The sequence below is a fragment of the Ascaphus truei genome, chromosome 4, assembly GCF_040206685.1.
Source record: "Ascaphus truei isolate aAscTru1 chromosome 4, aAscTru1.hap1, whole genome shotgun sequence".
In the NCBI taxonomy this organism is placed as follows: Eukaryota; Metazoa; Chordata; class Amphibia; order Anura; family Ascaphidae; genus Ascaphus; species Ascaphus truei.
Genome location: NC_134486.1, coordinates 47,974,090 through 48,001,334, shown reverse-complemented (window position 1 = coordinate 48,001,334; position 27,245 = coordinate 47,974,090). Strand labels below are relative to the sequence as shown.

Below are 27,245 nucleotides of genomic sequence, written 5' to 3'. Positions count from 1 at the left end.
GGTGAATCACTGTCCTGCAGGTTCATACACGTGCCTTCCAAGTCTCCAGCTGCTGTGGGAAAGTGGAAACCAAAAAGGCAAAAATATTCTCCATAAAAAAGGTATTTTTAGGGTTAAAATAATTAAATGAAAGGGAATAAAGTAGATGCATATAATCAAAATGGTATAAATACCTGGACAGAGCAGCACAGCAGTGGTTAGGAGTCAACAGTAAGGAGATATTCTGCATCATTAAACAGTACCAGTTTATTTCCAGTTGAAGTGAACATTGTGCATACAGAAAAGCATGCAGTGCCTTTTAAATACAGTAAAACAGCAATATATTGAGGGACTACATTATCGCTTAAAATTAACTGAATTTAGTAGGAACTAAGATCTGAATCTAGAATAAGTTTTGTTAACAAATACATACATTGGCAGAATAAAGTACATGTAATTTCACAGCTACAGGGACATGCAATGCGGACCAGAGAAACTCACGATCCCAATGCACGGGCCACATTAGTCAATGCAACATCTAATAAATTATTAGTTGACCATCATATAATCAAATGTCAAAATTGCTGCTGTATTCAATGCTAAATTTTGAGCATTTGAAACTTGTGGATCTACACGAGATACTACAGCGCAAAAGCAACAAAATGTGTATGTTCTCAATTGAGGCTCTCGCTAAGCTCTTCTCCAAGCTTCAATATAACAGTTTGAGGAACCCAGGCTGATCAAGAGATGGCTATAGAACCAAAGTATTTGCTTTGCTTTCAAAATACTTGTGCTAGCATGCACTATACATTAAATGTATACGGAAAATAGTTGTAGATTACATAATTATATATTCAGGGGAATACTAATTACATATACAAGGAAGCGCCATGAAGATGTGGTGGTCTAAACTAAATAAGTGAGTGCTGCATGAGAAGAACAGTTCCCAGTTCCAGTGAAGTAGTGTCGAGGAAAATTCAGCGCAACTCAAAAAAAAGGAAGAAAACACAATAATGAAACAAGTTCAAAAACAAAGCTCATACAGCAGCAGTGGTGAGATATGCACTTACATGCCAGTGCCTGAGCCCAGGCACTGAATGGTATCTTTTCCTCCTCTCCACACAAGATGGGTATACAAGGAAAACTGTAGCCTCTTCATATCCCGGAAGTGACGTCAGCAGGGACAGCGAGCACGGTCACGTCTACCGGAGGGAAGGAGAACTCCATTAGCTGGCTCCGATTTTTTTATGTATTAATTCTGTCCTGCGAGTTATACTGTACCGGTGTTTTACATATAAAAGAAGCTTTTTTACCTTTATGAAGAGGCTAGTTTTCGTTGTATATCCATCTTGTGTGGAGAGGAAAAAATACATGCAAGTGCCCGGGCCCAGTCCCAGAATGTTAAGTGTATACTGTATCTCACTTCATTTTTTTGAAGTGCGCTGAATTCAGTGGAATATGCTTAGAACTTTTCAATGTGCAAATGCTTCAGAGGATTTCAGACAACTGTGGAGAAGATAATGTGACTGAATTAGAGTGGTGATATAAGCAGTGTAAGTTATGTATAAAAACAAAAACTCTGCTTTCCAAAACTACTGATCTACATGTACCCCATCAACAAAACACTTAATAAAGAGCGCTGTTCTTTAAAGCGGAGGTTTCATATTGACAGATGGGGACTTTTTCCCATCGCCTCTGAGGTCATCGAATAATCAGTGGATGAATGTGCTTGTCGATTAGTTTTCCCTTGTGAATTCCAAGTATAGTTCAGGAGTCATTTGGATTTTTAAAATGTTTTTCTTAATGCAGTACCAGGTTTAACTTTAATAAAACGTGTGACACTCGTAAGTACAGTAGCCAATGAAGACTGGAAACAAGCTAATGTAATTCTTGTGGTGGGAGGAACACAACAGTAAGAAGCTGTGGATTTAAGACACCCTGGCACAGTTTGTAAAGCGGTGATTATACAGCATAAAAATCTGCGACTCTTTGCGTAAAGTACTTCCTCATTTTCCCAGCCTCGCAACCTCCAGATTATGAGCATGTGACTATCGAGCACTTCTCTTAAATGCTTCCTTCCTGTACCTTGTTGAAACCGTCCATATAGTATTTGAGTTTCAAACCCTATCCTCATCTCCCTTCCCACCAAGCGGTTTAATTTTTCCCGATAGGATTTAGACCATGCACCATTTTATTAACCCTTCTTTACACAAACTCGAATTTATTGCTGTCCTTCTGGACATACAGTACTGAGCACTAGGTGAGGCCTTACCAATGATCTAAAGTGTTGTCACAATGTCTCTTTCTGCTACTAATACCTGTACAGCATTACCCATGCTTTCCCCATTACTTGCCTGAAATAATGACTCCCAGGTCCTTTTTCTTTATAGCCGTTAATCCTATATTCTGCTTCTGGATTTTTGTAAACCAAGTGCATGATTTTGCACTTTAAGCCATTCAATTTTAGTCTTCCAATGAAAAGGGGAGCAGGGGACGGCACCAAGAGAAAAGAAGGGGGGGGGGGGGGTGAATCAGAGGAGGAGATGATGCACAATAGCAGACTGTATATAATTTTTTTTTTTACATTTTAGACATTAAAATCTCCTGAACGTGCACGTTCTAGAAGTCCATACTTTAGAGCAGCTAAAATATAATCAAGTCCTGATCTCCCCGCCTTCTTTGATGCTTGTGTCTGCCGCGATTGGCAATCAGATGACGTGGCTTCCAGTTGTGGCCACCAGAAAACAAGTGACAAATCTCTCCCGGGTCTCACTCTACTCACCGCCCTGGGCAACGTGACTCTACGCATTTCGCTGTGTGTCAGCTTCCTCGGGAGTTACCCAGGGTTGTGAGAAGTAGAGGACCGGGAGAGATGTCACTTGTTCCCAGGCGGCCGCAACTCACCCTGCTCCCGGGAGATCCAGGCTTGATTATATTTTAACTGCTCTAAAGAGTAGACTTCTTGTAAGTGCACATCTTGGAGATTTTGATATAAAAAGGGTAATTTCTTATACCGTCTACGTTATTGTGCCTCTTATCTCCTCTTCTGATTCACCTGCACCCATCTGACTAGCCACCACTTGCCACAGATTGTGGTGTACTGGCTTTATTGTTAGAATGGGATTACAACCTTTAGAAGATTATACAAAACTCCACATCGAGTCCCTGCAATATTACCCTATTGCGCTTGTTTTTCCTCTTTTCTATTGGTGCCGTCCCCCGCTTCCCTTTTCTTTGGAAGACATTGCATATTTAAAGAATCATAGGGGACTGTTTGTTACCCAAGAGTTGAGTGGAGGGGCTGTTTCACCTATTAATGGCATATGTGTTATTCCATATAATCACATTCACTTTTGCGCACGGTTTTAAATCAGTCCCTATATGCATGTCCAGACATAGGACGGAAGTAGTCACTGATGCATGCAATTGAATACGTTCACATTTAATAGTCACTGTTTATTGTAGGTTACTACCCCATTACGTTTTTGTATTACTACTTTTCACGATGGAACCACTATGTGCGCAGCAACACAGACTGCGTTTAGATTAAATTGTATTCTTGATCATTCCTCTAATCCAGGGATGCGCAAAGTTTTGGAGCTGCACCCACCCTGTGTGACAGTCCCAGAACTCGCACCCCCTTCTCTATGAGCCAGCGTCAAATAACGCCACGAGTCATGTGACGTCACGTGCAGCGTCATTCGACACGCGTTACCATGGTGACATGCATCACATGACCCCGCGACATCATTTGACGCCGCACCCAGAAGACCCCGGTAAATTGAGGTTGCAGAGGCTTCGCGCGGACCCCTGGCATTTAACTGAAATGTCTCAGGGAAGAGTGCGGGGCCGCTGCAACCGCCGCGCCCCCCCCAATTTGCCCACCGCTGCACTAATCTACCTAAATTAGTAATCATTTTGTTTACCCCCATCACCCTGGGAGTATCAACTGTTACAAATCTGTGTTATATGGAAAAAGGCATTGGTTTTCCCTGCAGACCATCTGTATGCCCCATACTAACTGAGCACAACTAGCCATAAATAGTTCTGTTCCTCATTTTCAGTGCATTTGAAAAATTAACACAAGAACAAAAAACTGGGAGAAAAAAAAAAAAAGTATAACCTCCCGCCCACCCCCCTCCAAACAAAAAAACCCCCACTTAAGTGCTCATTTTCACTCCAGTGCTTAAATGGCCTAAGATACAATTCAATAAGAGCTTGAGAATTAAGTGCTGCACTTGTATTTTGGGAACGTCAATACAGTTCGGGTAATTGCGATGACGCATCAAATTTCAAAGCAAATTTATGTATAGCTTGAACCTCTATTGCAGATCAATGGATGTCCTCTTATGATGGGTAGATGCATTTAGATGTACTGCATACAAGTGGAGAAATCAGGACTCAAACTATTCTTCCGATATTAAAAAATAGGTCAGAAGGCTCAAACTGTACAACAGCAAGCGGCTCACACCGCAGCAAGCGGCTCACACCACTTCATTGTCCACAAAAGACAGAGCTCTTTTGCAATGCCAAGAGCCAGCAGTTTATGCAACTCCAGCCATACCAAATATATACTAGCAATGTGTCACAATGACAAAATGATGACTGGAGAGACTTCCATGGAGCAAGGCCATTGTAAAGAACTTTATTAAAGGATCATTGGGATTTCGAATGAAAATACAACTAACTACCCATTACTTACTGTGAGAATTTTACAATAGGTTCTCGTTTTAGATTATATCTGGATTAAGAGAACGGTAGAAACAATGCTTAGAATTTCCTTCCCCACCGACATGTCAACCGAACTAAAACGTTTGAAATTGTAATGAATTTGCTTTGCTGTCGATTTATATTCAGAGATAATCCGCAGAGGATTATCATTATAAAGTAAAGACTTTGGTCTCTTCGTGGCAAGGTGCGTGGACAAACATTAAAAAGGACTATTCAGAATTTAGCGCCATCTGATGCGAAGCTTCATTTATTGTTTAAATGATAGTAGGTTCCCATCTCTCGCCTGCATTGCTGCTGCAAGACACTGCAAAGCATTTACTGCACCACATGGATGTGCGATTATATATCTGTATGTGCGCGACAGGTGTGACAGATAGATACAGATCACATCAATTCCAGCGAGTTATCCGGTCCTCTTCGGGAATCACGCTCCAGTTTGGGGACACGGCACCCCTAGCCAGCCAGTTAAAGTCATCCACGGTGCTCCAGTTATTCCTGTCCCGGTCCAGCCCGGACGCCTCGTAGTCCTGCCCGATCCCCTCGTAGCTCCAGCTGAACGGGGCGAAGGAGAGGCCGCGGCAGTCCTCGATGATGGCCCGGCTGGTGACGTGCAGGTAGAAGCGGGTGTCCGAGCTGCTGTGGGCGCGCAGCTGCTGGCAGGGAAAGGCGAACACGCAGCCCGAGCAGCCGTCCACCAACACGGAGGAGGAGACGGGCCCGCACAGCAGCCGGCAGTCCCGCAGGCCTCGCAGATGCAGTGTGGCCGGGCTGCCGCGCAGGGTGATGGTGCAGTCCCGCAGCTGGCTCAGCAGCACGTCCTTCTGCCGCAGCTCCGCCGCTTCCATGCGCAGCACCTGACCGGTCAGGCCCTGCAGGTCGCACACGGCCGCGGAGGAGGAAGGGTCCGGCTGGCTGACCCCCGGGGCGGGGGGCTGGAGGTCGGAGGCGTCCGGCTGGCCGACCCCCGGGGGCTGGAGGTCGGAGGCAGGGGCTGCTGCCTTCCTGCGGGATTTGAAGGCGAATTTCTTCTTGGGCTGGAGGAGCTGCCGCTTGCCTTCCAGCGCCGCCTGCAGCCGGGTCAGCGTGTCCTGGGCCTGGCGGATGTCGTACGGCGGCAGGAACATCATGCTGTCGTTGAGCAGTTTCTGCAGCACTTGTAACCGGGCGGACACCTCCTCCAGGGCTCCCGGCTCCTCGCCTCCCCCGTTCCCAGTCAGCAGCTCGTCAATAGCCTCCCGCTCCGGCCCGAAGCTGTCCCGGAAGTAGCCGCTCTTCTCCTCCAGCACGACCTGGCCCTCCTTCTCCTGCCGCTTCCTCTCCGCGTCGCGCTGCCGGTCCTGCTCTCGCTTCTGCAGCCGCTCCGGGAGGCGGCCGTGGCGCTCCAGCGAATCCCCGTCCGCTTCCATGAGCCGCTACTGCGCCTCAGCCGGTGTCACTGGCGGCTCCGTTGAAGCTGTGTGACGCCGGCACCCGCTGTCAGTCCGCAGTGGTTGTTTCCGGCCGTTGGCAACGTCACTTCCGCCAAGCTGGCTCGGGGAATAAAAAGACTGTCTGCTTTTCAATCTTGGTGACGTTCTGGTTTGTCTGCGCCGCTCTATGGTTGGCGGTGTGACGTCACGACGCGGGCGCCAAACACGGAAGTGACTGTGTGGGGGTGTATGTGGAGGACCCACGTGGGTGTCTTGTGCGGAGAGAAGTAAGAGGGCGGCTTGAGGATGGTGAAAAGGAGGAAGCAGCGGCAGGAGATTAGCAGCCTGACCAAGAAACAGAAAAAGCACCTGATAGAGTTTGGGGAGCAGCACCCTTTCTATGACCAGTGAGTGCAGGGCCAGGAGGAGGGGAAGGGGGACACTACAAAGACCCGAGGCTGGGGATGAATAGTCACAGACTGCACTGTCAGGAAACTGTATTGATTCTGTGAATGTCTTCAACAGAGATGTGCTTTATGTGACATATCAGAGATGTGCTTTATGTGACATATCAGAGATGTGCTTTATGTGACATATCAGAGATGTGCTTTATGTGACATATCAGAGATGTGCTTTATGTGACATATCAGAGATGTGTTTTATGTGACATATCAGAGATGTGTTTTATGTGACATATCAGAGATGTGTTTTATGTGACATATCAGAGATGTGTTTTATGTGACATATCAGAGATGTCACATAAACACATCGTTGAGATTTGAGAGACTGGACAAAAAAAGGCATTTTAATGGAAAATTACTGACTTGTATCAAAAGAATTGTGAGTAGCTGTGTTGTTCCTTCCATGTAGTAACAAAGGAGAGTGATTAGGGGGTATGATATATTTTATTTGACCAAGTAGTTGAAATGTTACAAGCTTTCAAACCTCTCCGAGTCCTTCAGATACCCGATGAAGGACCCTGAGAGTTTTTGAAGGCTTGTAACATTTCAACTACACTACTTACAATCTAAGATCTTTGGGGGAGGCACTCCTTTTCCTAATGTTGTTTTAATGTCTGAAGCACTTATTCCCATTATGTGTTATATCAGAGGTGCGCAAACTTTTGTCTGTGCCCCCTTACCTTTTCTCCGGCATCATGGTGTCGTGACTCCGTGTTGCCATTTGACTCCACGTTGCAATGGCGACGCATCACCAGAAACCGCCTGGTGACAAGCTAAGGGCTATACAGAGGCCTCACGCGCTCTCCCCAGGATTTAATTAAAATGTTGTGGTGAAGAGCGCGGGGCCTCTGCAAGCGCCGCGCCCCTAGCCCCAGAAAATGTTGCACCCCCCCAGTTTGTGCACCCCTGTGTTATGTTATGTTGCGTGTATTAGTCCTGTGAAGCGCTATGTACCTGGATGGAGCTATGTAAATCTTTATTTATATACAGATATGTTGGTCCAGTAAAAGGCATCATACCACCTACTCCTTCTCCCTTCTTTGTTGCTGATTTATATCAGTCAGACACTAATGCTAAAACAAAATCACTTTGTCAGTGTAATTCCCATTGAATCTGTCCGTTTTAATGTCTCTGCTTTGCAGAATTTAACCTGTAATAATTTAGGTGTATTCACATGTTAAGTGCTACATCGCAGGGTGGTCTTATTCATGATGTCTGAAGTGGCCAATTCAGAGCTTCCTAAATGGACTCTTAGTGGTTGATTAACAGAGCTACAGTATGGGGTATCATTGCTTGATCCTGCATTATCTGCCACCCTGTTTTTTGAAGGTTAGTGAATCTTGGCCTTAGGTGGTATTTCTACATATGCCAAAGTGGCTGTTTATGTCCGAAAAGACCCATTGAAGTCTAGGGATTTTTCGGTTGAACACGGTCTGAATGGCCACTTTGGCATATCTAGTTTAAGGCCTGATCCACAAAGCTCTGTAAAGTGACAGTAACCTAAGTTAACATCCCGTTAAGTCTTACCACATATCTTCAGAGGCTGGTTATGTTAAGCCATGTTTTTTCCATAAACAGCATTGTGTTCTTTATAATGGGTGTTCGTTATGAAATGCAAAATAGGTGTTTCCCCCTGTCACGGTAGCTTATGACAAGATATAATGAACACCAAATATCTGGGTTGAACTGAATGAGGCTTAGATATAATAAAATATAATTTATTCCTTGAAAAAGGTGAACACATCAATATAGTACAATTAACAGACAAGAAGGTAACACTTACTTAGGGTTGGGGAATGGAGAAGTATCAGCTAGCAATTCTCCATCAATCCGGTGACATTCCAGGTGGAATCAGAAGCACAACTAAAAACTGTAGGGTTGACACAGTTTATATACCTGTGTAACCCTATTCTTAACATTGAATACAGACTATTGGTGAACAATTATCTGTATCCAATCCCTATCGTAGAGACACAGATTAACCCATGCCCCCCAGCTAATTAGCCCATGTGTACTTGGACTCTATGGGAAGCCCCATAATTAAATCGGGCTACGGCCAGTTTACCAAATGAAGTATTTGCATTGTTTGTAGGTGTAGACATAACACTTACAAACCACTCCAGTTTGATGATTCTCCGCCCTCAGGTAACAATTAGACTGGCAGAGTCGTTTGACCAATACTTGGCTCCTAGACTTTGGGTAAACAATCAGGGCAGTTAACTTTTTGATCACTGTCCTTAGGCTAATCAGCCGGCTGCCCTTCATGACCTATTAGCCTAGCAGATGGCGTCTGCAAAGGAATCTCTGCAGGATTTTATCCCTGCCTTGGGAAACAACATTAAAGGTGAAACATGGGAACAGGGGAACATACATTTTCAAGGTATAACAAGGTGCAAACCACATCCCTGGACCGCTGTCCAGTTAACCCCTTGTCTCTCTGGTGAGGTCAGGGGATGGCCATATGGGGTGCAACCCCTTTAATACCGGGCCACCCCCTTTCTCCCTCTACACCCCCTAACAGTGCATATCCATTAAAGGCCTTTAAGGTTAACGTGGGGACTTAACATTATTGTCATAATTAAACTTGGCGTTATGCACATCCAGGCCATTAATTAGGGATTTTACAGGGTCTGGATGAATGTAACACCACATGTTTTGGTATGATTTAACTAACATAGCGTTATTTCCAGAGTTTTTTTTGTTTTGTTTTTGTTAATGCAGGATCGAAGCCTGGGGTTTCGGGAGCTGAACCCATTAATTTCAGCTCCGGGAACCCTCTGCTTTCGGATATACTTACCTCTAAGGGGGGTGCCGGTATTTCCTGCAGTTTTCAGCTTCCACGTCACATGGGCCGGGAGCTCTGAAAAGCGGACATATAGTGCACCCTGAAGTGGCTACCGGCACCCACTGCAGAGGTAAGTGCTTGTATTGTCTCTTTAACGTCCCATGACTGGAAGATAATGCAACGTTATGCTACAATAACATGGTGTTAAGCCTATGCCAATGAGACCTATACAACGGCCATTGTTTTTGCATATCCATAGCTTTGTGGCTATGTGTTAAAGCAGCAGTTCAAGCAATATCCTACATGTGTTTTTTTTAATAAATCCGTTCTGTACTATGAGAAAATACTTGTAGCATTAAAAAAATAAAAAAAATGTTTTTAAAGACATTTTTAATGTTTCTAATGTAGGAAGCATTTCCAAAGTGACAGCCCCTTCCCCTTCTGATAGACTCGGCCCTCTCTCTAGCAGTGCACCAATTGTATCTAGTAAGTGTCCAGCCAATCATATTCCAGGACTATATTGCCCAGAATGCTGTGCAAGAACTGAATTAAATAACCTGGAGCAAGCGATTTATTACAGTTGATCACAGGAGAACGGATCGATCTGTAGCTTAGCTAATCACTTGTCAGTGTGCAGATTGTATTGATGCACATATTTAATGGAAAAAATATATATATATATATTTTTTAAAAATGTAAGCTTGAACTGCAGCTTTAACCTCAGGGAAAATAACGTCTGTTACTGTTCTAGGTAATGTCACATTATAAATCTGATTTTAAAGGAGCTTTCTGGATCTGGCCCGTAGACTGTTATGCTTCAATGTCTAATCTGTGTTGCTGTGGTCCGATGCTCCGTTATAGGTTCTGTGCTTATGGTTTAGGTCATTGTAAAGTTGGGCACTTCTCTCTTTTTGTGCCTTTTGGTTCACATATTAGCTTTTAAGCTTCTATTACAGTGCAGTATAAATTAAACAATGTAACCCTCTTGTTGCCAGAGAGGCCTGCAATATTGTTTTATATTAATCTTTTTTTTAATTTGACTATTTTTATAGACTGCCTTAGCAATGGGATCATATAAATAGGGGTTTCTTGTGGGGTGAAAACGCTTCCCTAACCAAAGCATTGTTTTATACTGTGTGTCATTTCAAGTTAAACGTTAGTTTTAGATTCAGAAAGCTGTTAGACATGCTGCAAATTATTAAATCAATGGTAAAGCGGTTATTACACGACTGAGTCATTTCACTTCATAACAATTGTATTTACATTGCATGATTTAATCAGTCATCCTGTTTTGTCCAGAGAAAGATGACACAATTATTGCGCTATTAACGCAGAAAAATAAAAATGTACCCCAAAGGGAAACACAAGTTAATGGTCGTTAATGCATGTACATAACACCCAGACCACCTCCCTGTGCCTCTCTGCACGGGTCATTTAAAAACAGAATTTGTTCAAAAACAAATATGTTCTCACAAGTTGTTGTGTATTTTTTCTTCACATCCTGCCCGTTGCATGTTCTGAAATGACCTGTTAAATGTTTTTTTTTTTTTTTTTTTTTTTTTTTGCAGAGTTTCAAAAAGAGCCGAAACAACTCGTCTTGTTAAGCTGGTAAGTGACTGTTACATCTGCTCTCCCCACTGCCTTTTAGAATATACTTTTTCATTCATTTTATTTTTTTCCTGTTAAAGTATACATGGGGTACAAAATTATCAGTGGTCATTCAGTTAAAGGGGCTGTTTTATTCAGATGGAACCGTGTATAATCGCTACTACAGCAGACATGGAGCAAACTACCTTTGCTCCCAACTAACATAGAGGATAAGAGATCAGATTTTGCGGAAGAAGTAGCAAAACCAATAATAGCCATGAATAATGGAAAGGTTCAAGGGAAGATGGAATTACAACGTAAATCTTGAAAGAACCTGGTGAAAAAGTTTAGACAATCCTTGCAAAACTCTTTACATGCTTCTTGAAAAACAGGGAAAGACCAGAACAATTGAGAAATGCCATAGGTATCCTCATCCACAAAAAGGAGACCTCAAGGACTACAAAGCAACCACTCTACCTCCAATTACGTAAAAGATTTGTCTGAAGATACTCACTAATTGTCTCCAACAGACCCCAAATTTTTACCAGCCTATAGAGCAAGTAGAATTGTGCAGTGCAGGGGTGCACAAACTTTTGCTCCTGCGCCCCCCTTCCTTGGGTCCCCCGGTGCTCGCGCCCCCACCCCCCCCCCCCCACTTCGCTTAGTGCGGCGTCAAATGAAGCCATGGGGGCATGTGACACCACATCACGTGACCCACAACGTAATTTGACGCCACGTTGCTATGGCAACGCGCGTGTGACGTCGCCACATGACCCCGTAGCGTGATTTGATGCCCCATTGCCATGGAGACGCGTCCAGATGCCGGCTGAATCTCGGTAAGTAGAGGTTGCAGAGGCCTCAAGCGATCCCCCCGGCATTTAATTTAAATGCCTTGGGGAAGAGTGGATACAGCAGTGGACCACATCCAAGAAGTGGTTCCCCGAAGTAATGAATAGGATCAGTCGACTTAGGTTTCATGGGTCTATATGTCTGCTGTTTTTAAATGTATTAAGAAGTAAAAATGTTGACGCGTTTTATTGATTATTACAAGGAGAATGTACTAGAATGCCAAATCAGCTGTGAGACTACAGCAATGGTGTGAAACAAGGGGACCAGCAAAGAAAATGGAAGCAGGCACACAGTATTCTGAAGATGCAATTTAATGTGCCACCAAAGGGTCCAACGTTTCGGCAAAAATTGCCTTTATCAAGGAGAGGGCCCTTTGGGATGTCTGGACCTCCCTGGACACAGTGCACCGGCAGATAAGTACCCCCCTCCAGCACCATTTAGCGGTGTGCATGCACGTCCACATGTGAAACAAGGGGACACCATGTCACCAAACATGTTCACAGCAATACTGTTTAAGACATTGTAATGGAGAGAGAAATAAATCCAAATCAACAGTAAGTCACCTATGTTATGCGGACAACGTTGCTCTTTTTGCCACCAGTCCAGAAAACCTTCAGCAACGAATCAGGGAATTCGACAAAGCAAGTAAGAAGGTGCATCGCAGCAAGAGCAAAGTGATGTTCAACACGTATGTGACCTGTACAAAGAGATAAATGGAATAGAACTAGAAGAGTTTAAAAATGATGACTATCTTAGCGAGGAATTTATTAATGGATGGGAAGCTTTTGATTTAAATCAATAGGAGAATGAAGATGAGATTAAGCGCGTTTGGAAGAAATGAACACAATCTTTCAAGGGAACCTTCCTCTGTGCATGAAGAGGAAAGTGTTTGGCCCGTGTATTCTGTCTGGGCTCTCATATGGCTGTGAAACTTGGACCCTAAAGGCAAAGATAAATTAAGCTTTGGACAAATCGTAGAAGTATGGAGAGATGTATTCTGGGTAAACAGGAAAAATAATGGGTTCGGAAGCAAACAAAAGTCTGTGACCTCTCAAGGTTGGAAGAAACTAAAACTAGCAGTAAGCTGGATATATCACAAGCAGAAATGACCGTCATTAGACAAAGATAGAACTCCACTCGATTAAAAGGGATATTTAAAAAAAAGAAAACTATGCCCAAAAGAAAGATGGACGGATTACACTTGTTTGAGCAACATGGAGAACAAAGGCTTGCAACTGCAGTACCTGCAAGGTCATTGGGGGGCCTTCATATAGGAGTGGATCGACATGGGCTGCACCATTCAGAAGTGTCCGTCTGTCATGCCCTCTGCTTACGATAACTTTATTTTACACAGCTCTGTTATATAGTGATGGGAAGCTTGAGTCATTTCCAGGAATATTTCTGTTATTTTTTTATTTTATTTGTTTTACATTTCCAAAATCCTGTTCGGTTCAGTTGTGTTACATTCCACACGTGCGTGGGGCAGTGCTTGTATTTGATCGGTGTAAAACATACATATTTAGTTGCAAACACATACATATTTAGTTGCAAACACATCAGAGTTGTGTAATAGGGGGACATGAGGGGAGCTGTACCCAAATCTCTGCCCGGTGCACAGGGAGCTGGAATGTTGCAGCCTCTCTGCCAGCTGCTTAATGTAATCCTGTGCCACTTCTCGTCTTACCCTTTGGAACTAGTGTTGGGCACAGGATGGGGGGGGGGGGCACTATGCATGAGCGCACGGTCATAAAACAGCAGAGGGGGAAGAGGCAAGCAGGCTGCCTGTGCCCACAGGGGAGAGAGGAAGTGCGGGGAGCCAGGGCAAGGGGGCAGTAGTTGTGGGCTCCAGGTGAAGTCTTCGCGGGTCACTGTTGCCCACCAATGCTATTATTTCATGTATGAATAACTCTTACGTTGGCCTGCTAAAACATATCCCAACTTATAACAAATCTATTTACCAAATGAAGCTTTAATCTTGTCACCTAACACTACTTTATTTGTAATTACCGATATGTCAATACACATAGCAATGTTGAGGTTATAAATAATGTAATCTGGAAATAGAGGTTTTTTTTGTGTGTACGTTTACACTGATGTTTTTTTTCTTTTCTGTGTTGGAGTGAGTATCTTGTTTCATTTCTGAAGAACAAGGTTTTTTTGTGTGTGCCTATAGTGTCATCAGGGCAAAGGGTAACAGTGAATTACTGAGGATTAATAAAATCAATGTCAGCTTATAGATCCAGTTTCACTTCTGTTTTAGCCTGAGAGCTCTGAGGATGAATCCAATGCAGAGAGCGAAGCCGAGAGCGAACCGGAGCAGGTTAATATGTACAACCAGCTGCTGGCATCATTGAGAAGTGTTTCAGATGAGGAGGAAGAAGAAGATGATGATGATGAGGAGGAGGAACAGGTTGATGAGGAAGGAGAAGTTGTAGAAGAGAATGAGAGTGCTGAGTCTGAAGCTGAAAAGGAGGAGAGTGAAGAAGAGCGCAAAGCTGCAATTGAAGGAGAATCCTCTGAAGATGACCACGCAGAGGAAGATGGTAAATTGATGTAATTTTTATTATTTGTGCTGAATAAGGTATGAAATAGTTTAATAAACAGGCAACAAATGTAAGTCATACACTCTGCTGCAGGGAGTACAGGGCCGCAATGGGGGTGGGGAGGATTCAGGAAGCTTGAACAGTGGTAACTGCCATTGAAATCCCCCCTCATTGAGATATCCCTAGGAAATAGGGATTTTACCATTATAACCCTCTGCACTGCAGCCCTTTCTAGCCATGAGAGCCATAGTGACATGTCTGATAAATGCTTCTTGAAACAAAGAATCACCACACACAGGATATATATAGCACACAGAGGGCATATAGCACACTGGGTATATAGCACACATAGGGCATATAGCACACTGGGTATATAGCACACATATGGCATATAGCACACTGGGTATATGCCAACAGCAAAATGTCTGCTTTCCAATTTGCATTCTTAAAGCGCACCTTTCTCTGCATGTGAATAAAGAAAGCGGACATCGCTCTGTCTACTATATACTCTGTCTGCTATATACCCTGTGTGTGTTGAGTCTTATGTTTCAAGAAGCATGCGATTTGGAGGTGGTTGAATGCAGGACGCCGCTTGGATCGGCCAGCACCAGGAGTTTAAAAGGTGGAGCCACGAGCGAAAGCATTGACACACACATTGAAGTGTGCCAGTGGTAAAGTTTATGACTGATAAATGATCATCTATATCAGGGGAGGCCAACTCCAGCCCGCAAGGGCCACAAACAGGTCAGGTTTCCGGCATATCCCTGCTTCAGCACAGTCAACGACTGAGCCACTGATTGAGCCACCAGTGCTGAAGCAGAGACCCTGAAAACCAGACCTGTTGGTCCCCCTTGAGGACTGGAGTTGGCCACCGTTGATCTATATATTGTACATGTTGTACTACACAAAGGAAGGTCTCCTCAGATAAAACATTGAAGGCCTGTTTCTATGTCTTTTTATAGAGACGGGTGGCGCGGTGAAGGAGGTGGAAGATAAAGGAGATTCCACCGAGCCAAAGGATGAAGCGGAGGAATTTACGGATATAAAGCATGAATCTAAATTCAGTTTAGAGACAAATTATGTGGAAGATGAGGCTGAAGATCACAAGAATGACCATGTCCTCTCGTCCACGGCTGCTTCAGAAGGTACTGTTACTGTAGATCTCATCTTAAGATCTGGGGACCTAATTTTAACAGCACAAAATCATGCATTTACTGCAAAACACGGTGACTTTGTAGTGTAAGGGTGTGCTTTCTGGGGGCAGCACAGCGGTAACAGAGGCCCAGTACTTCCCCAAAGGCATTTAAATGAAATGCCGGGGATCGTGTGTCATTTGATGCCGGAGCCAAGCAGGGGATGAGAGCAGGCTTCAGGGAGAAGTGTTTGCACACCCCTGTTCTAGTTGCAGTGCATTATCCAGAGCGAGTTCCTGCTGTAGAACTGGAGGCATTCAACTACAAGACTGGAAAAGCTGAACTCGCACTGTACCGTACACATACATTTATAAAATAATGCACTGAAAATAGATTTTTATCAAAGTAATACAGTCGTAAGCAAGTAACGCATAAACACCTTGGTGGAGAAACTCTACTTTCAAAAACGCACAAATTCCAGGCCAAAGCGAAATAATAATGATGCTACAGCTGAAGATGTTGTACCCCCGTCGGAGAATAATCTGACATCTTGAAGAAGAATTTTTGTGAACTGTTTATTTTACTCCTGGGATGAGCTCACAGGAGTAAAATAAACAGCCAGGGTAGATTAGGGCTTTTCCCCACACAAACCGGCCTGAAGGGAATAATCTTTTGAAATCTTTATTGAATCAGAAGAAGGTTCCATTTCTTAGACCTGGCTCATATATGTTAAGTGGTGCTATGCCGTTCAGTGGGCTGTCGGGTGTCTTATGACTGGGGGACAAGGCGCTTACAGAGGCCCCACGCTCTTCCCCTATACATGAAATTCCGGCTGGTCTCCGGCGGCCTCTGGCGACGGCAACGTGGTGTCAAAGGACATGACGCCAGAGAACATGTAAGTGGGGGACGGGACACGAGCAGGGGGGGAGAGCAGGCAGGGGGAGCAGGTGGAGAAGTTTGCGCACCCCTGTCTTATGTTATAGCACCATTTAGTAAATATAGCCTTCTATCTTTAGAAATAGGACATACACATTTTGTAGTTTTTTAATACAAAGTTTTATACAAATGGAGGGTAAGTTTTCACTTGTGAATGTGAAATGTCTGCGTCAAACAAAAAACACTTTGCAAACTGATTCAAATCCTTATTACATTTATTAAAATGACAGGGCCTTATAATTTGTCCCGTTTAATAGTATGTGTCATTCGGCACGTACGGGAATAATCAAAGTTCCCCCAATATTATATTGATCCTCCCCTTCTTTTTTTTTTTTTTTTTTTTTGCAGATCCATTTAAACAACATATTGACACAGAGCTGGAAGAAGAAGAAATTAACCAGATTACATCAAACCATAAAACCACTTTGTCACTGAAGGTGCAGTACTTTATATAGGTGCTTTATTTTACTTGTGTTATTGCGATCAGCCCTTCATTATAGCAGTTGCTGGTACCTGCAGTGCAGAGCAAATGGATAAAATCAGGGCAAACGTACAACAAAGATTAAAAATGTGTTTGCATCACACGGCTATTCTGGGAGAGTATGGAATTGAGGTTATAGTATATACAGGAGTGCGCAAACTCTTCTTGCTGCTCCCCTCCTGCCTGCTCTCCTCCGTTATCGCCCCCGCCCTCTTACCTTGGTGCGGCGTCAAATGACGCTGCGTGATCGTGTGACATCATGTCACGTGGCCCGCGGCGTCATTTGACGTCACGTTACCATGGCAACCGTGACGTCACATGACCCCACAGCGTCAAATGGTCACGCGTCCTGAAGCCGGCTGAACCTCGGTAAGTAGAGGTTGCCAAGGTCTTGCGCGGTACCCCCACATTTAATTTAAATGACTTGGGGAAGAGCGCATGACCTCTGCAACCGCCCGTGCCCCCCTAAAGAAAGCCCCCCAGTTTGCGCACCCCTTGTATATACAGTAGGTTTGCATCTCTGACATCTACAGTACATCACTTTAATCTATACTATAAATCGTCCTTTAAAACATCTTCATGAGCTGGGACTCGCTTTGTAAGACCTCTTGCTCCGTCTGCTTGTCTGGTCTACGATCCCGTGAGGGTTGCTGATTTTTGCTTTTCAGTTCAAGCTAATTTTACTCTTGGAAAGGCTTCCGATTTGCTCTTCTCCCTCTTACAGAATAAGCCCAGGGTTCTGTATACTATCTGATGACAGAAATGTGAGCCTGCAACTGCCAAGTATACATTCATCAAGTAGACATGCAGAAAATTTATTTTTGGGGCGGAAAAAATACATTTTTCTTATTAAAATGAATATCCTGCAAATGCCCCACTCCCCTATTGATGTTACTGGCATTGAAATGCAATAAAGTTTATCAAGCTAAAGGATGATTCTAACCAGGGAGGCAGGATCGCTGTGGTTTATACAGTATAGCCACAGAGTTGAGAGAACCTGGTATTGGAGCAGATGAGGTTTATTGGTATACAGCCCCTTTATTTCATAAGAGGGGAGCGTTGGGTGCTCACAAATGAGATACTCAGTCCCAGTATACACTGCAGTATTTGATTGTGCTTCTGGTGCTGGTCTCCAGACCTTCGGGCTCGTGCTAACAAATATAGAACTGTTTTACATCTGGAATCAAATGAAATATCTTCTGTTTTAAACAGCCTTACCACTGAAAGCAACATTTTAGCAGAACCTTTTGTACATGAAATTAAAGTGGATGTAAAATTTTTTTTTTTTTTTTTTTTTTAAATACTGCACTCGAGCCCTTTTTTTTTAATGGCAAATAAAGTCTATATTTTCAGTCCGGCTTGTAGATCTGCTAAAGGTTTTGTTAATGCATCCCCTCAGTAGAGAGAACACAAACCTTGCTCTATGTATTTCATGCAGACTGTGTTTTCAATTGTTCTTGGATTATTATTGGTTATTGGAGTCTGGCCATATGAACCGGCTGCACTTTGGAGAGAGATACTTTTTTATTCGTGTAGCTGGGGTGCCACTAGCAATTGGATAATTGATGGCAGTCAACTCCTGTAGTTCCAAAGGCAGAACCAATCTGATCCAGGAGTGAAGACCATGTCTGCTCTGTGTGATCCCCATCTTTGAACTACATAGACATCATATTATTTGCCCATAATCAAGTTTTTGTGCCTTTTTTTTTTTTCCCCCAAGTCATTTTGCTGTTGTAAACTACTTTTAACATTAAGTGTTTCCCTATTTTTCTGTTCCCAGTGGCCAGCGATGGGCCAGTTGGTCTTCTCATCCGCACTTCAGAAGGTCCAGCCTTTGAAGTCGGAGAAAGAAAATGACCTAAAAAAGCTGCATCTCCGCAAGCCTCTGGAGTTCACATGGCCGGAGGTCAACAGCCCATTCCTCTCTGCACAGAGTGACCAGAGATTCACTGTTCTACAGAGAGAGCTTTTCAGCATCATGAATTCCTACAAAGACTTGTTTTATCCAGCCCGAGCGGCTTCAGGTCAAGGGGAAGAGATCCGGCACGTGTACTGTCTCCATGCAATGAACCATGCCCTGAAAGCAAACTCCCGGGTTCTGAGCAACAACGCCAAGAAGAGAGATCAGAAGTCCGGGCTGGATGAAGAGGACATCAGAGACCAAGGCCTAACCAGACCAAAGGTATTATCTCTCTGGTTTGTACAACTTTTCTATTGCATTGTGAAAGTTTTGAGGAGACCTTCTGAATAAATTGTTATTGGGTAGGTAGGATATCATTAAATGGACATGGGATGGGTTATATTTTATGCTAGCAGGGAAGCATGGTTCTCTCCTGTGAATACAGATTTGATAGATGGAGCAGAGGAGGAGTATTTGGGGGAAAAATGCAAAAAGGAGAGGTTTTAACTGACGAGATGTGGTTTGGAAGGTTCGAATGGCGCATAGTGTAGGTACAGGGCATATGGAGTCAGATCAAGGAAGAGAAGCAACATTGTTCACTCTGTAAATCCTTTAATAAAGTGTTCTGCCATGTTTTCAGGTACTCATTGTTGTGCCATTCCGCGAGTCTGCCCTACGGGTGGTCCAGATTCTAATCGGTTTGATGGAAACTAGCAATAGAAAACTCGACGTAAGTAACAAGAAAAGGTTCAAAGAGGAGTTTGGCTCTGAACCAGAGGACAAGCCCCCAAACCTGAAGAGGCCGGAAGATTATGAAGCTGTGTTTGCTGGAAATATCGATGACCATTTCAGGATAGGTAGGGCTGCGCTTTTTAGAATGGCCATCACCATGCAAACTGACGTGAACGTTATTTAACACGGTTTAACTGTGTAACTGTATTGAGTATTTCTATGCTATCAACACTTGTAAGCTCCTTTAATTTACAGAAAATATAACTTGCTGAACAGATTGAAGGGGTAATTAAGATGCAATAGTGCAGATTCAGCATTACCGCGCTGAATCTCCAGTTTGAGGTAATTGGTGTTTCCGTGTAGTAGTGCCAACCCGGCACTATTTCATCTTAATGAATTACCCCCTTACTTCTATGTCCGGCACACTTACTCTTTTTTTCACCTTTAGCTCTAATAAATAGGAAGTGGGTAGCTATTGCACTTTGGAGAAGTCGGGTGGCGTTTGGGCAGATCCTGAGCTAAAATTACTTGTAGGAGCTGATGATGCCCCCTGGCGATCTCTCTTTAGGGGGACATCTATTCTAGGCTGACATCCTGGCTGCCCTTTTGGCATGGTGTGCAGCCCCCAAAAAGCAAGAAAGTAATATGTATTATTTTCACCTATTTTCATGTGGTGGGTAAAGAGATTTTGGAAAGCTTTGGTGGTGGGGATTGAAAGTACCATCCAAGCCCAGCCTGTTCACCACTTCATACCCCCTCGTTAATTCTCTGTGCTCCTGTGAAGTGCTATTGATGTGCCATGACCTTTTGCTGCTATCATTGCGGAACAGGGGTTTCCATCCTGCAGAAGAGCATGAGACTTTACTCGCCCTTCTACTCCTCGGACATCATCGTTGCCTCTCCTCTTGGACTGCGGACCATCATTGGTAGCGAGGGGGAGAAGAAAAGGGACTTTGATTTCCTGTCATCTATAGAAGTTCTCATCATTGATCAGGCTGATATTTACCTGATGCAGAACTGGGAACATGTGCTGGTAAGTGTTCCCTTACTTAGCTGCTGGAGGGGCTGCCATGCACTGTCTCTATGGCCGCACAGTGCTCACAGGTACGGTATGGCCATGGTGCTCGGGTTACTTTTAACAAGAATGTTTGTTGGATTCAGAGCTTTATTCCATCCTTTGTGTGCTGTGTAGACAGAGCGCGTTGTTTAAATGTCCTAAGTTAATTGCAAAATGAAAATATATTTGCCTTTAATTTAATATAAAATGCTTTGATAATCATAATGATAATAAGGCCTCGTTCAGGGTGCTGGCTTCGGAGAAGGGAGACCAAAAAGTCGAAATGCATTGGATGGGTCTTTTGCCACATTAAAGTGCCCTTTTAATCATTTTTTTGTCCTGGGTTCTTCCTGCTCCGTTTGTGCTGGTGCGCTTTTTGGTCTCCCTTTTCCCTGTATTGCATTGAGTAGCTGCACAGCCTGCCTGCCTGCCCTACCAGGATGTGAGTACTTGTATATTTTTCAGGGGAACCTGCCAATGAGACTGATGGTGAGTGGGTTGCACCACACACCACCTGTCTTCAGGAGGATAGTACCCATTATATGACACAATAGGTACTATATCAATTGTTAGTACCCTGGTATAGTGGTCTGGCTTATTATCATTTTGAGATATACCTGCATTTGAGCGCTTCAGCTATTTTCCATATTGCTGGCTTCGGAGGGAGGGCGTGCTGCCGTGCGAGCTGCCGTGAGAAACAAAGTATTCAATTTGAATACTGGTTTTCAGGGTAGCAGCTGCACTGTCTCCGAAGCCAGGAGTTGAAGCTGGCTACAGTTTAAAGAAACGAAAATTTCGTTTTTTGGAGCTGCAGCAGCGTCACAGGGACCTAGGCAGCCAATGAAATCATTCTTGAGAATGATTTCATGACTGCAACCTCGATACTTAACCTGCTGTGTGTAACCCCGCCCCCTCAACGCTGAAAAGTCTGCTGGGGGATAAACACAGATCGCCCAGCAAAGTGCCGCACTGCCGCCCTCCCTCCAACTCCTGCAGCTGGCACCCTTAACGAGGCCTAATGAAGTAATACATGGTTTTTGGTGGTATTGCATTTTTAACACATCAGAGGAAATTTCGATATGACAGCAGCCTAATCTTGGAGAAGGAGGGGTCTGGTGGTAACACCACTGCCTTTAAAGTGGGTTAACCGGTCTGAATCTCAGTGACAGCTACTTGTGACCTTGGGCAAGTCCCTTAATCTCGCTGTGCATCGGACACCGAAATTACATGTTAAACGCTGAGGCAGGGAATAGTGTCTGAAAAATACATACAATGCATATTTATTATTATTATTATTATTATTAACTCTAGTCATCTCATGTCTTTGTCTCGACAATACTAATGAGGTTAGTTCACAACCTTTGTTAATTCTAAAACATGAAAATGTAGGTGACCCAAAATGAATAGTTTTTAAACATGTTGTTTGAGACCAAATGTATCAATTGGGATGAAGTACAGAATGTTGAACAGGATTTGTGTGTGTGTGTTGTGTGTGTGTGTGTGTGTGTGTGTGTGTGGAATGGTCACCTGGATTTCCTTGTCTCCTATTTAAGCACCTGATGAGCCACCTGAACCTCCAGCCCTCGGAGTCTCACGGGGTTGATTTCTCCCGTGTGCGCATGTGGAACCTCAGCAACTGGTCCAAGTACTATCGGCAGACGCTGCTGTTCAGCGCCTTGCAGGAGCCGCAGATAAACTCTGTGTTCAACAAGCATTGCTTCAATTACAGTGGGCAGGTCAGTTCAAAGACCATTATATGATGATGCACAAATCCATAATTATGCAACAGACCTGAACCTCCTTTGCAGAGGACCTTGAGACTTTCTGATTTTGGAGTTGTGATACTGGAGTGTGGTGGGAGTCCGTAGTGTAAATGGCATGGTGGTTTTTTTTTAGAGAGAATTTTTTTTTGTTCCTGTGACAATTTGATTGTGATGTTAAATGACCACTGAAGAAGAATCTAGTATTGGGTGTACAAGAACTTTCACTAAATGGTGTAACCTAAACCTGCACAAAATCGTGCTCTTCAGGACAAACACAGCAACTAGAATTATATGCCAATTGCTTCTCTTTCAAATATAGATAATTACTTATTAGGTGTCACACTGCTGGGTCTTTGCTGCAATAGAGATCCACTTTATTTGGAAGATACAATACAGAATGTGAGGCAATCGCATGCAGGATTTAAAACAAGGGCAAAGTGTGTGTGTGTGTGTGTGTGTGTGTGTGTGTGTGTGTGTGTGTGTGTGTGTGTGTGTGTGTGTGTGTGTGTGTGTGTGTGTGTGTGTGTGTGTGTGTGTGTGTGTGTGTGTGTGTGTGTGTGTGTCTCTACCCTGCTTCAATGACTATGCCATTATCTCTGTTGTGGGAATAAAAACTTTTAATCCTTTCACGGTTTAAGACTTCTGCAGCCAACCTCTCCAGCAGCAAAAGTCTTGGGTTTGGATTTACTTAACTGCAATAAGGGGCATCTCGGATCAATCCTGCATACTTTGCCAATTACTTGAATGGCTGTTAACGTGTGATCGAGCACCGATACCTCTATTGGAGCTTAATGAATCTCCTCCTTAGTAGGCTGTGGAAGGGTTAATCTCTGCTTTCGTTAGTTGTCCATCTATAAGGCACAAACCCATTTACAAACTGCCTTTTATCTTTCTTTAATCATATGCTTCTCTGAAATTCTGCATTAATATGAGAGCATTTCTCGGAGCCTTAAATACTGTTGGACATTTTCTAATAACTGTGTTATAAATCGGCCCTGATCATTGCTGCAGTCGGGCCTTTATGAAATGTACTATGTATTTTGTGCCATTTGTTGTTGTTGCGTTAAACATATTAGACCAGGAGTGGCCAACACCAGTCCTCGAGGGCCACCAACTGCTCAGGTTTTCCATTGAGCCACCTGTGCTGAAGCAGGGATGTCCTCAAAAAATCTGACCTGTTGGTGGTCCTTGAGGAATGGCGTTGGCCACCCCTGTATTAGACAATAATGTTGGACATGTTGCATGGCGATTTTGCTCTCACTACTGTAGCTCAAGTGCATCCTAAGATGGGAATCGCTTTTAATTCTTCAAGCGTTACTCCCAATACCTTGATGAGGCCAGCACTTCTTCTTCCGGATGTATTTCTCTTGCAGGTGGCAGTAAGGAACATGCCTGTAACAGGCGCTATATGTCAGGTCGTGGTGCAGCTCCCACACGTCTTCCAGAGACTCGTGGCGGACAGCTTGTTTTCGGTCATTGATGCAAGGTAAAAGTCAAGACTCCTAAAGTCAAAGCCTTAACGTGCAACTCCGGTCTCGGGTAAATTGCCAATTGGCAAATTTCATGAAAATGGCAAACTTTGTAAAAAGTTGCCAAACCGCCATACCCCTTGTTTAGGTAGTTGCGTTTTCTGCTAATTTTGCAAATATTTTGGTGCACATTTTGTGTTTTCCAGCAATTATACTGTAAACACAACAAACTGGGACAACATCCTGTCTCCAGTGCTCACATCCTGTCGACAGTGCTCACATCCTGGGACAGTGACCAGTGTTGGCAATATGTTGACTTGTTCCAGTATGCATTTCTGTACTGATGTTTCAGGTGGGGTGTTGGGCAGAAAGTACCGTCTGTATCTTTGCTCATAATAATAGCATGTTCTTGTATAGCGCTGCTAGTTAAACGTAGCGCTTTACAGAGATGTTTTTCAGGCCAGTCTGGTCCCTGCCCCGTGGAGCTTACAATCTATGTTTTTAGTGCCTGAGGCACGGAGATAAAGTGACTTGCCCATGGTGACAAGGAGCCGACACCGGGAATTGAACCAGGCTCCCCTGCTTCAAACTCATTGCCAGTCAGTGAGTAGCGACACTGAGCCACTCCCTCTCCTAGGCTCATTGGGAGCCTATATAGCATCTGGTGTCTGTGTAAAGTTCTGATTAGAGAGGAGCAAAACTTCTCAAAAGCACTTCAACATTTGTTGCAATTGTGTTTTTTTCTTGAATATTTTTGGTTCGTAAATTGTATTTTCTTGAACTTTTGCCATTTTGCGAAAATACTCTGAACAGGGCAGTATGTTGAGGTTCATGCAAGCTGAGTTTAGGGTCCTATGTACCTGCACATTGACATTTAATGCTAAGAAACAAAAAATGGATGAACTTTGCAGTTTTGACATTATAATTTGTTTTTACTGTTAAAACGGCAAATTTTGCGTGGTTGTCAAACTTGACACATCTCTAATTGCGATAACCTACCCTGTTCTATGGAGGAGAAAAATAACAATAGTTTAATATATCAACCAGGTTTCAGTTCTTCACCGACAAGATCTTGCCTCAGTATCGAGATGCAATTATGTCCCATACGCTCCTCTACGTCCCTTCCTACTTCGACTATGTGCGCCTTCGAAACTACTTCAAGAAGGAAGAGCTGAACTTTACACACATCTGTGAATACACCGACAGACCCGGGATCTCCAGAGCAAGGCAGTTTTTCCTGAAGGGAGAAAGACAGTTCCTTCTTGTTACAGAGCGATTTCACTTCTACAAGAGGTAAGGATAACATATATATCCCTCTCTATATACTCTCTATCTCTTTATCATTGTAAGAGCTCTCAGACAGCTTCTTATTAGTTCTATATCTGCGGAGAAAACTAAACCCAACACTAAAATATAACAATTTAATGTGGGTTTGGGCTAAAAATTACAGTGATCAGTAGTTGCTCATAAACCCAGTAGCTACTGGATACCATTAGTTTAAGATGCCCAATCGCAGTTCCAGCCACTCGGCAGCTGATAAGGAGGGGGCCACTGCTGATTTATGAGCATCTGAATGACAGGCGGCGTGACGCTCATGTGAGCATCTAAGGTCTGTCGTAGCTTGTGATGCCTTAAGGGACCAACGAGAGCGCTGTATTTTATAAGCTCAAAGCCCTATTAGCTGTTTTTGTCCAGAAGTGTTTTGTTGTATATTGTAATGCTTTTTCAAGGACCAGTATATATATTTTTTAATGTAGATATTGTTACATTACATGGCTCTTATTTCTATGTACGCCTGTGAGGTTTCAACTTCTGTAGATTTATCATTTCATTTATGAAGAATTCTCTTTTCGGTCCATTTTAAAAGGCAAATGAAAATCTACAGTTCACTAGAGCTTTAAACTTGGATAACAGCATTACAACAATTGGGGTGTGGGTGTGTGTATTTAAAAAAAAAATCCCTGTCTTGTTGCACATTTAAATGTGTTTGGAAATGCATGGGGGGAAAAAAAAAGTTATTGAAAGAAAAAACACTCTGCTTGGATCACAGACATTGGACCCGGAGGGGAGTCGTGAGTGTGAACTGAACCAGGAAAGCGATTTCTGGGCTCATTTGTAATAGTATAGTTGCACAAAACCACGTGCGACGTACAGAGGCCTTTCAGCTTGAAAAATCAAATTGGGTTCTTCATAACACAGGACTTACAATATTGAATACATTGTATTTTTACTGTTTAGCTCAAGGTTATATAATAATTGTTACACGATGTGTATATATTGTACATGATTGGTTATAGTGGCACTCCACTAACAAAATGGTGAACTGCCTGGGTCCATCAGCTGCTAGGGAATAAGGCTTAGAAGGAAGTAATACCAGGCACCCCAAGGCTTGTTAAAAAAACGTGATAAGTTTATTACACAAGGTCAACATTTCGTCTCTCTGTGTATACATCTAGCTATCTCTACAAAAGTGTGTGTGTGTGTGTGTGTGTGTGTGTGTGTGTGTGTGTGTGTGTGTGTGTGTGTGTGTGTGTGTGTGTGTGTGTGTGTGTGTGTGTGTGTCTGTCAATACTTACTTCTAATTATTTCATGTTTTCAGATACATGTTGAAGGGCATCAGGAACCTTATTTTCTATGAGCTGCCCACGTATCCTCACTTCTACAGCGAGATCTGTAATATGATGAAGGCATCGAACCGCGGCGAGGAAGCCACATGGACCTGCACTGTTCTGTACTCCAAGTACGATGCCCAGAAGTTGGCTGCGGCTGTGGGTGCTGAGAGGGCAGCTCAGATGCTGCAGTCACAGAAGAACGTGCACCTTTTTGTCACCGGTGACAATGATTAACTTGGCGCGAACTGTAGAGAAAGGGACTGAGAAATCCGCCCTGAGATCCACTGGACTTCCATTAAACAAGAGGAGTAATCAGTGCGCAACCATAAACAGTGCTGTGAAGGGTGTGAAAGTGCACTAAAATAATATTAGTGATAACAAATATACAAAACTATACGTGAACTGGTGAAAGAGCGTCTGCTGCTGAATGAGGGGCGGCTCAACACCACCAGGAGCTAAAACAGAGAAACAAAAAGAAAACGGCGCACAACGCTCATAGTGAAATAAATCATGGATAAAAATGTATTAAATATCCAAGGATAGGTAATGTGCGTACATCAGGGAAATAGTAAAAACAGCATTTCATGGGACAAGTTACCCATACACCACACCAACATGAAGATCTGGACAATCACGGATCATCAGTCATCAGGCTCCACAGGTAAGGACAATCACAGGTCACCACAGTGATGAAGCTGGTCCACCTGTGATTGTCCTTATCTGTGGAGCCTGATGACTGATGATCCGTGATTGTCCAGATCTTCATGTTGGTGTGGTGTATGGGTGACTTGTCCCATGAAATGCTGTTTTTACTATTT

The 27,245-nt window shown here is 43.5% G+C and overlaps 2 protein-coding genes across 2 annotated transcripts; one reads left to right on the top strand and one right to left on the bottom strand.

Annotated features, from left to right (window-relative positions):
- Window positions 1-231: 231 nt before the first annotated feature.
- TBCC (tubulin folding cofactor C) lies at window positions 232-6,238 on the bottom strand. Its single transcript, XM_075595726.1, has 2 exons — window positions 1,293-6,238; window positions 232-1,181 (listed from the first exon to the last, which is right to left on the bottom strand). The coding sequence occupies exon 1, from the start codon at window positions 6,114-6,116 to the stop codon at window positions 5,100-5,102; it is 1,017 nt and encodes a 338-aa protein (XP_075451841.1). The 5' UTR covers window positions 6,117-6,238; the 3' UTR covers window positions 232-1,181; window positions 1,293-5,099.
- UTP25 (UTP25 small subunit processome component) lies at window positions 5,284-26,934 on the top strand. The gene is made up of 12 exons (XM_075595725.1): window positions 5,284-6,526; window positions 10,934-10,973; window positions 14,062-14,344; window positions 15,307-15,489; window positions 16,762-16,850; window positions 18,675-19,076; window positions 19,435-19,651; window positions 20,357-20,559; window positions 22,137-22,319; window positions 23,720-23,832; window positions 24,863-25,108; window positions 26,415-26,934. The coding sequence occupies exons 1-12, from the start codon at window positions 6,426-6,428 to the stop codon at window positions 26,659-26,661; spliced, it is 2,307 nt and encodes a 768-aa protein (XP_075451840.1). The 5' UTR covers window positions 5,284-6,425; the 3' UTR covers window positions 26,662-26,934.
- Window positions 26,935-27,245: the final 311 nt, after the last annotated feature.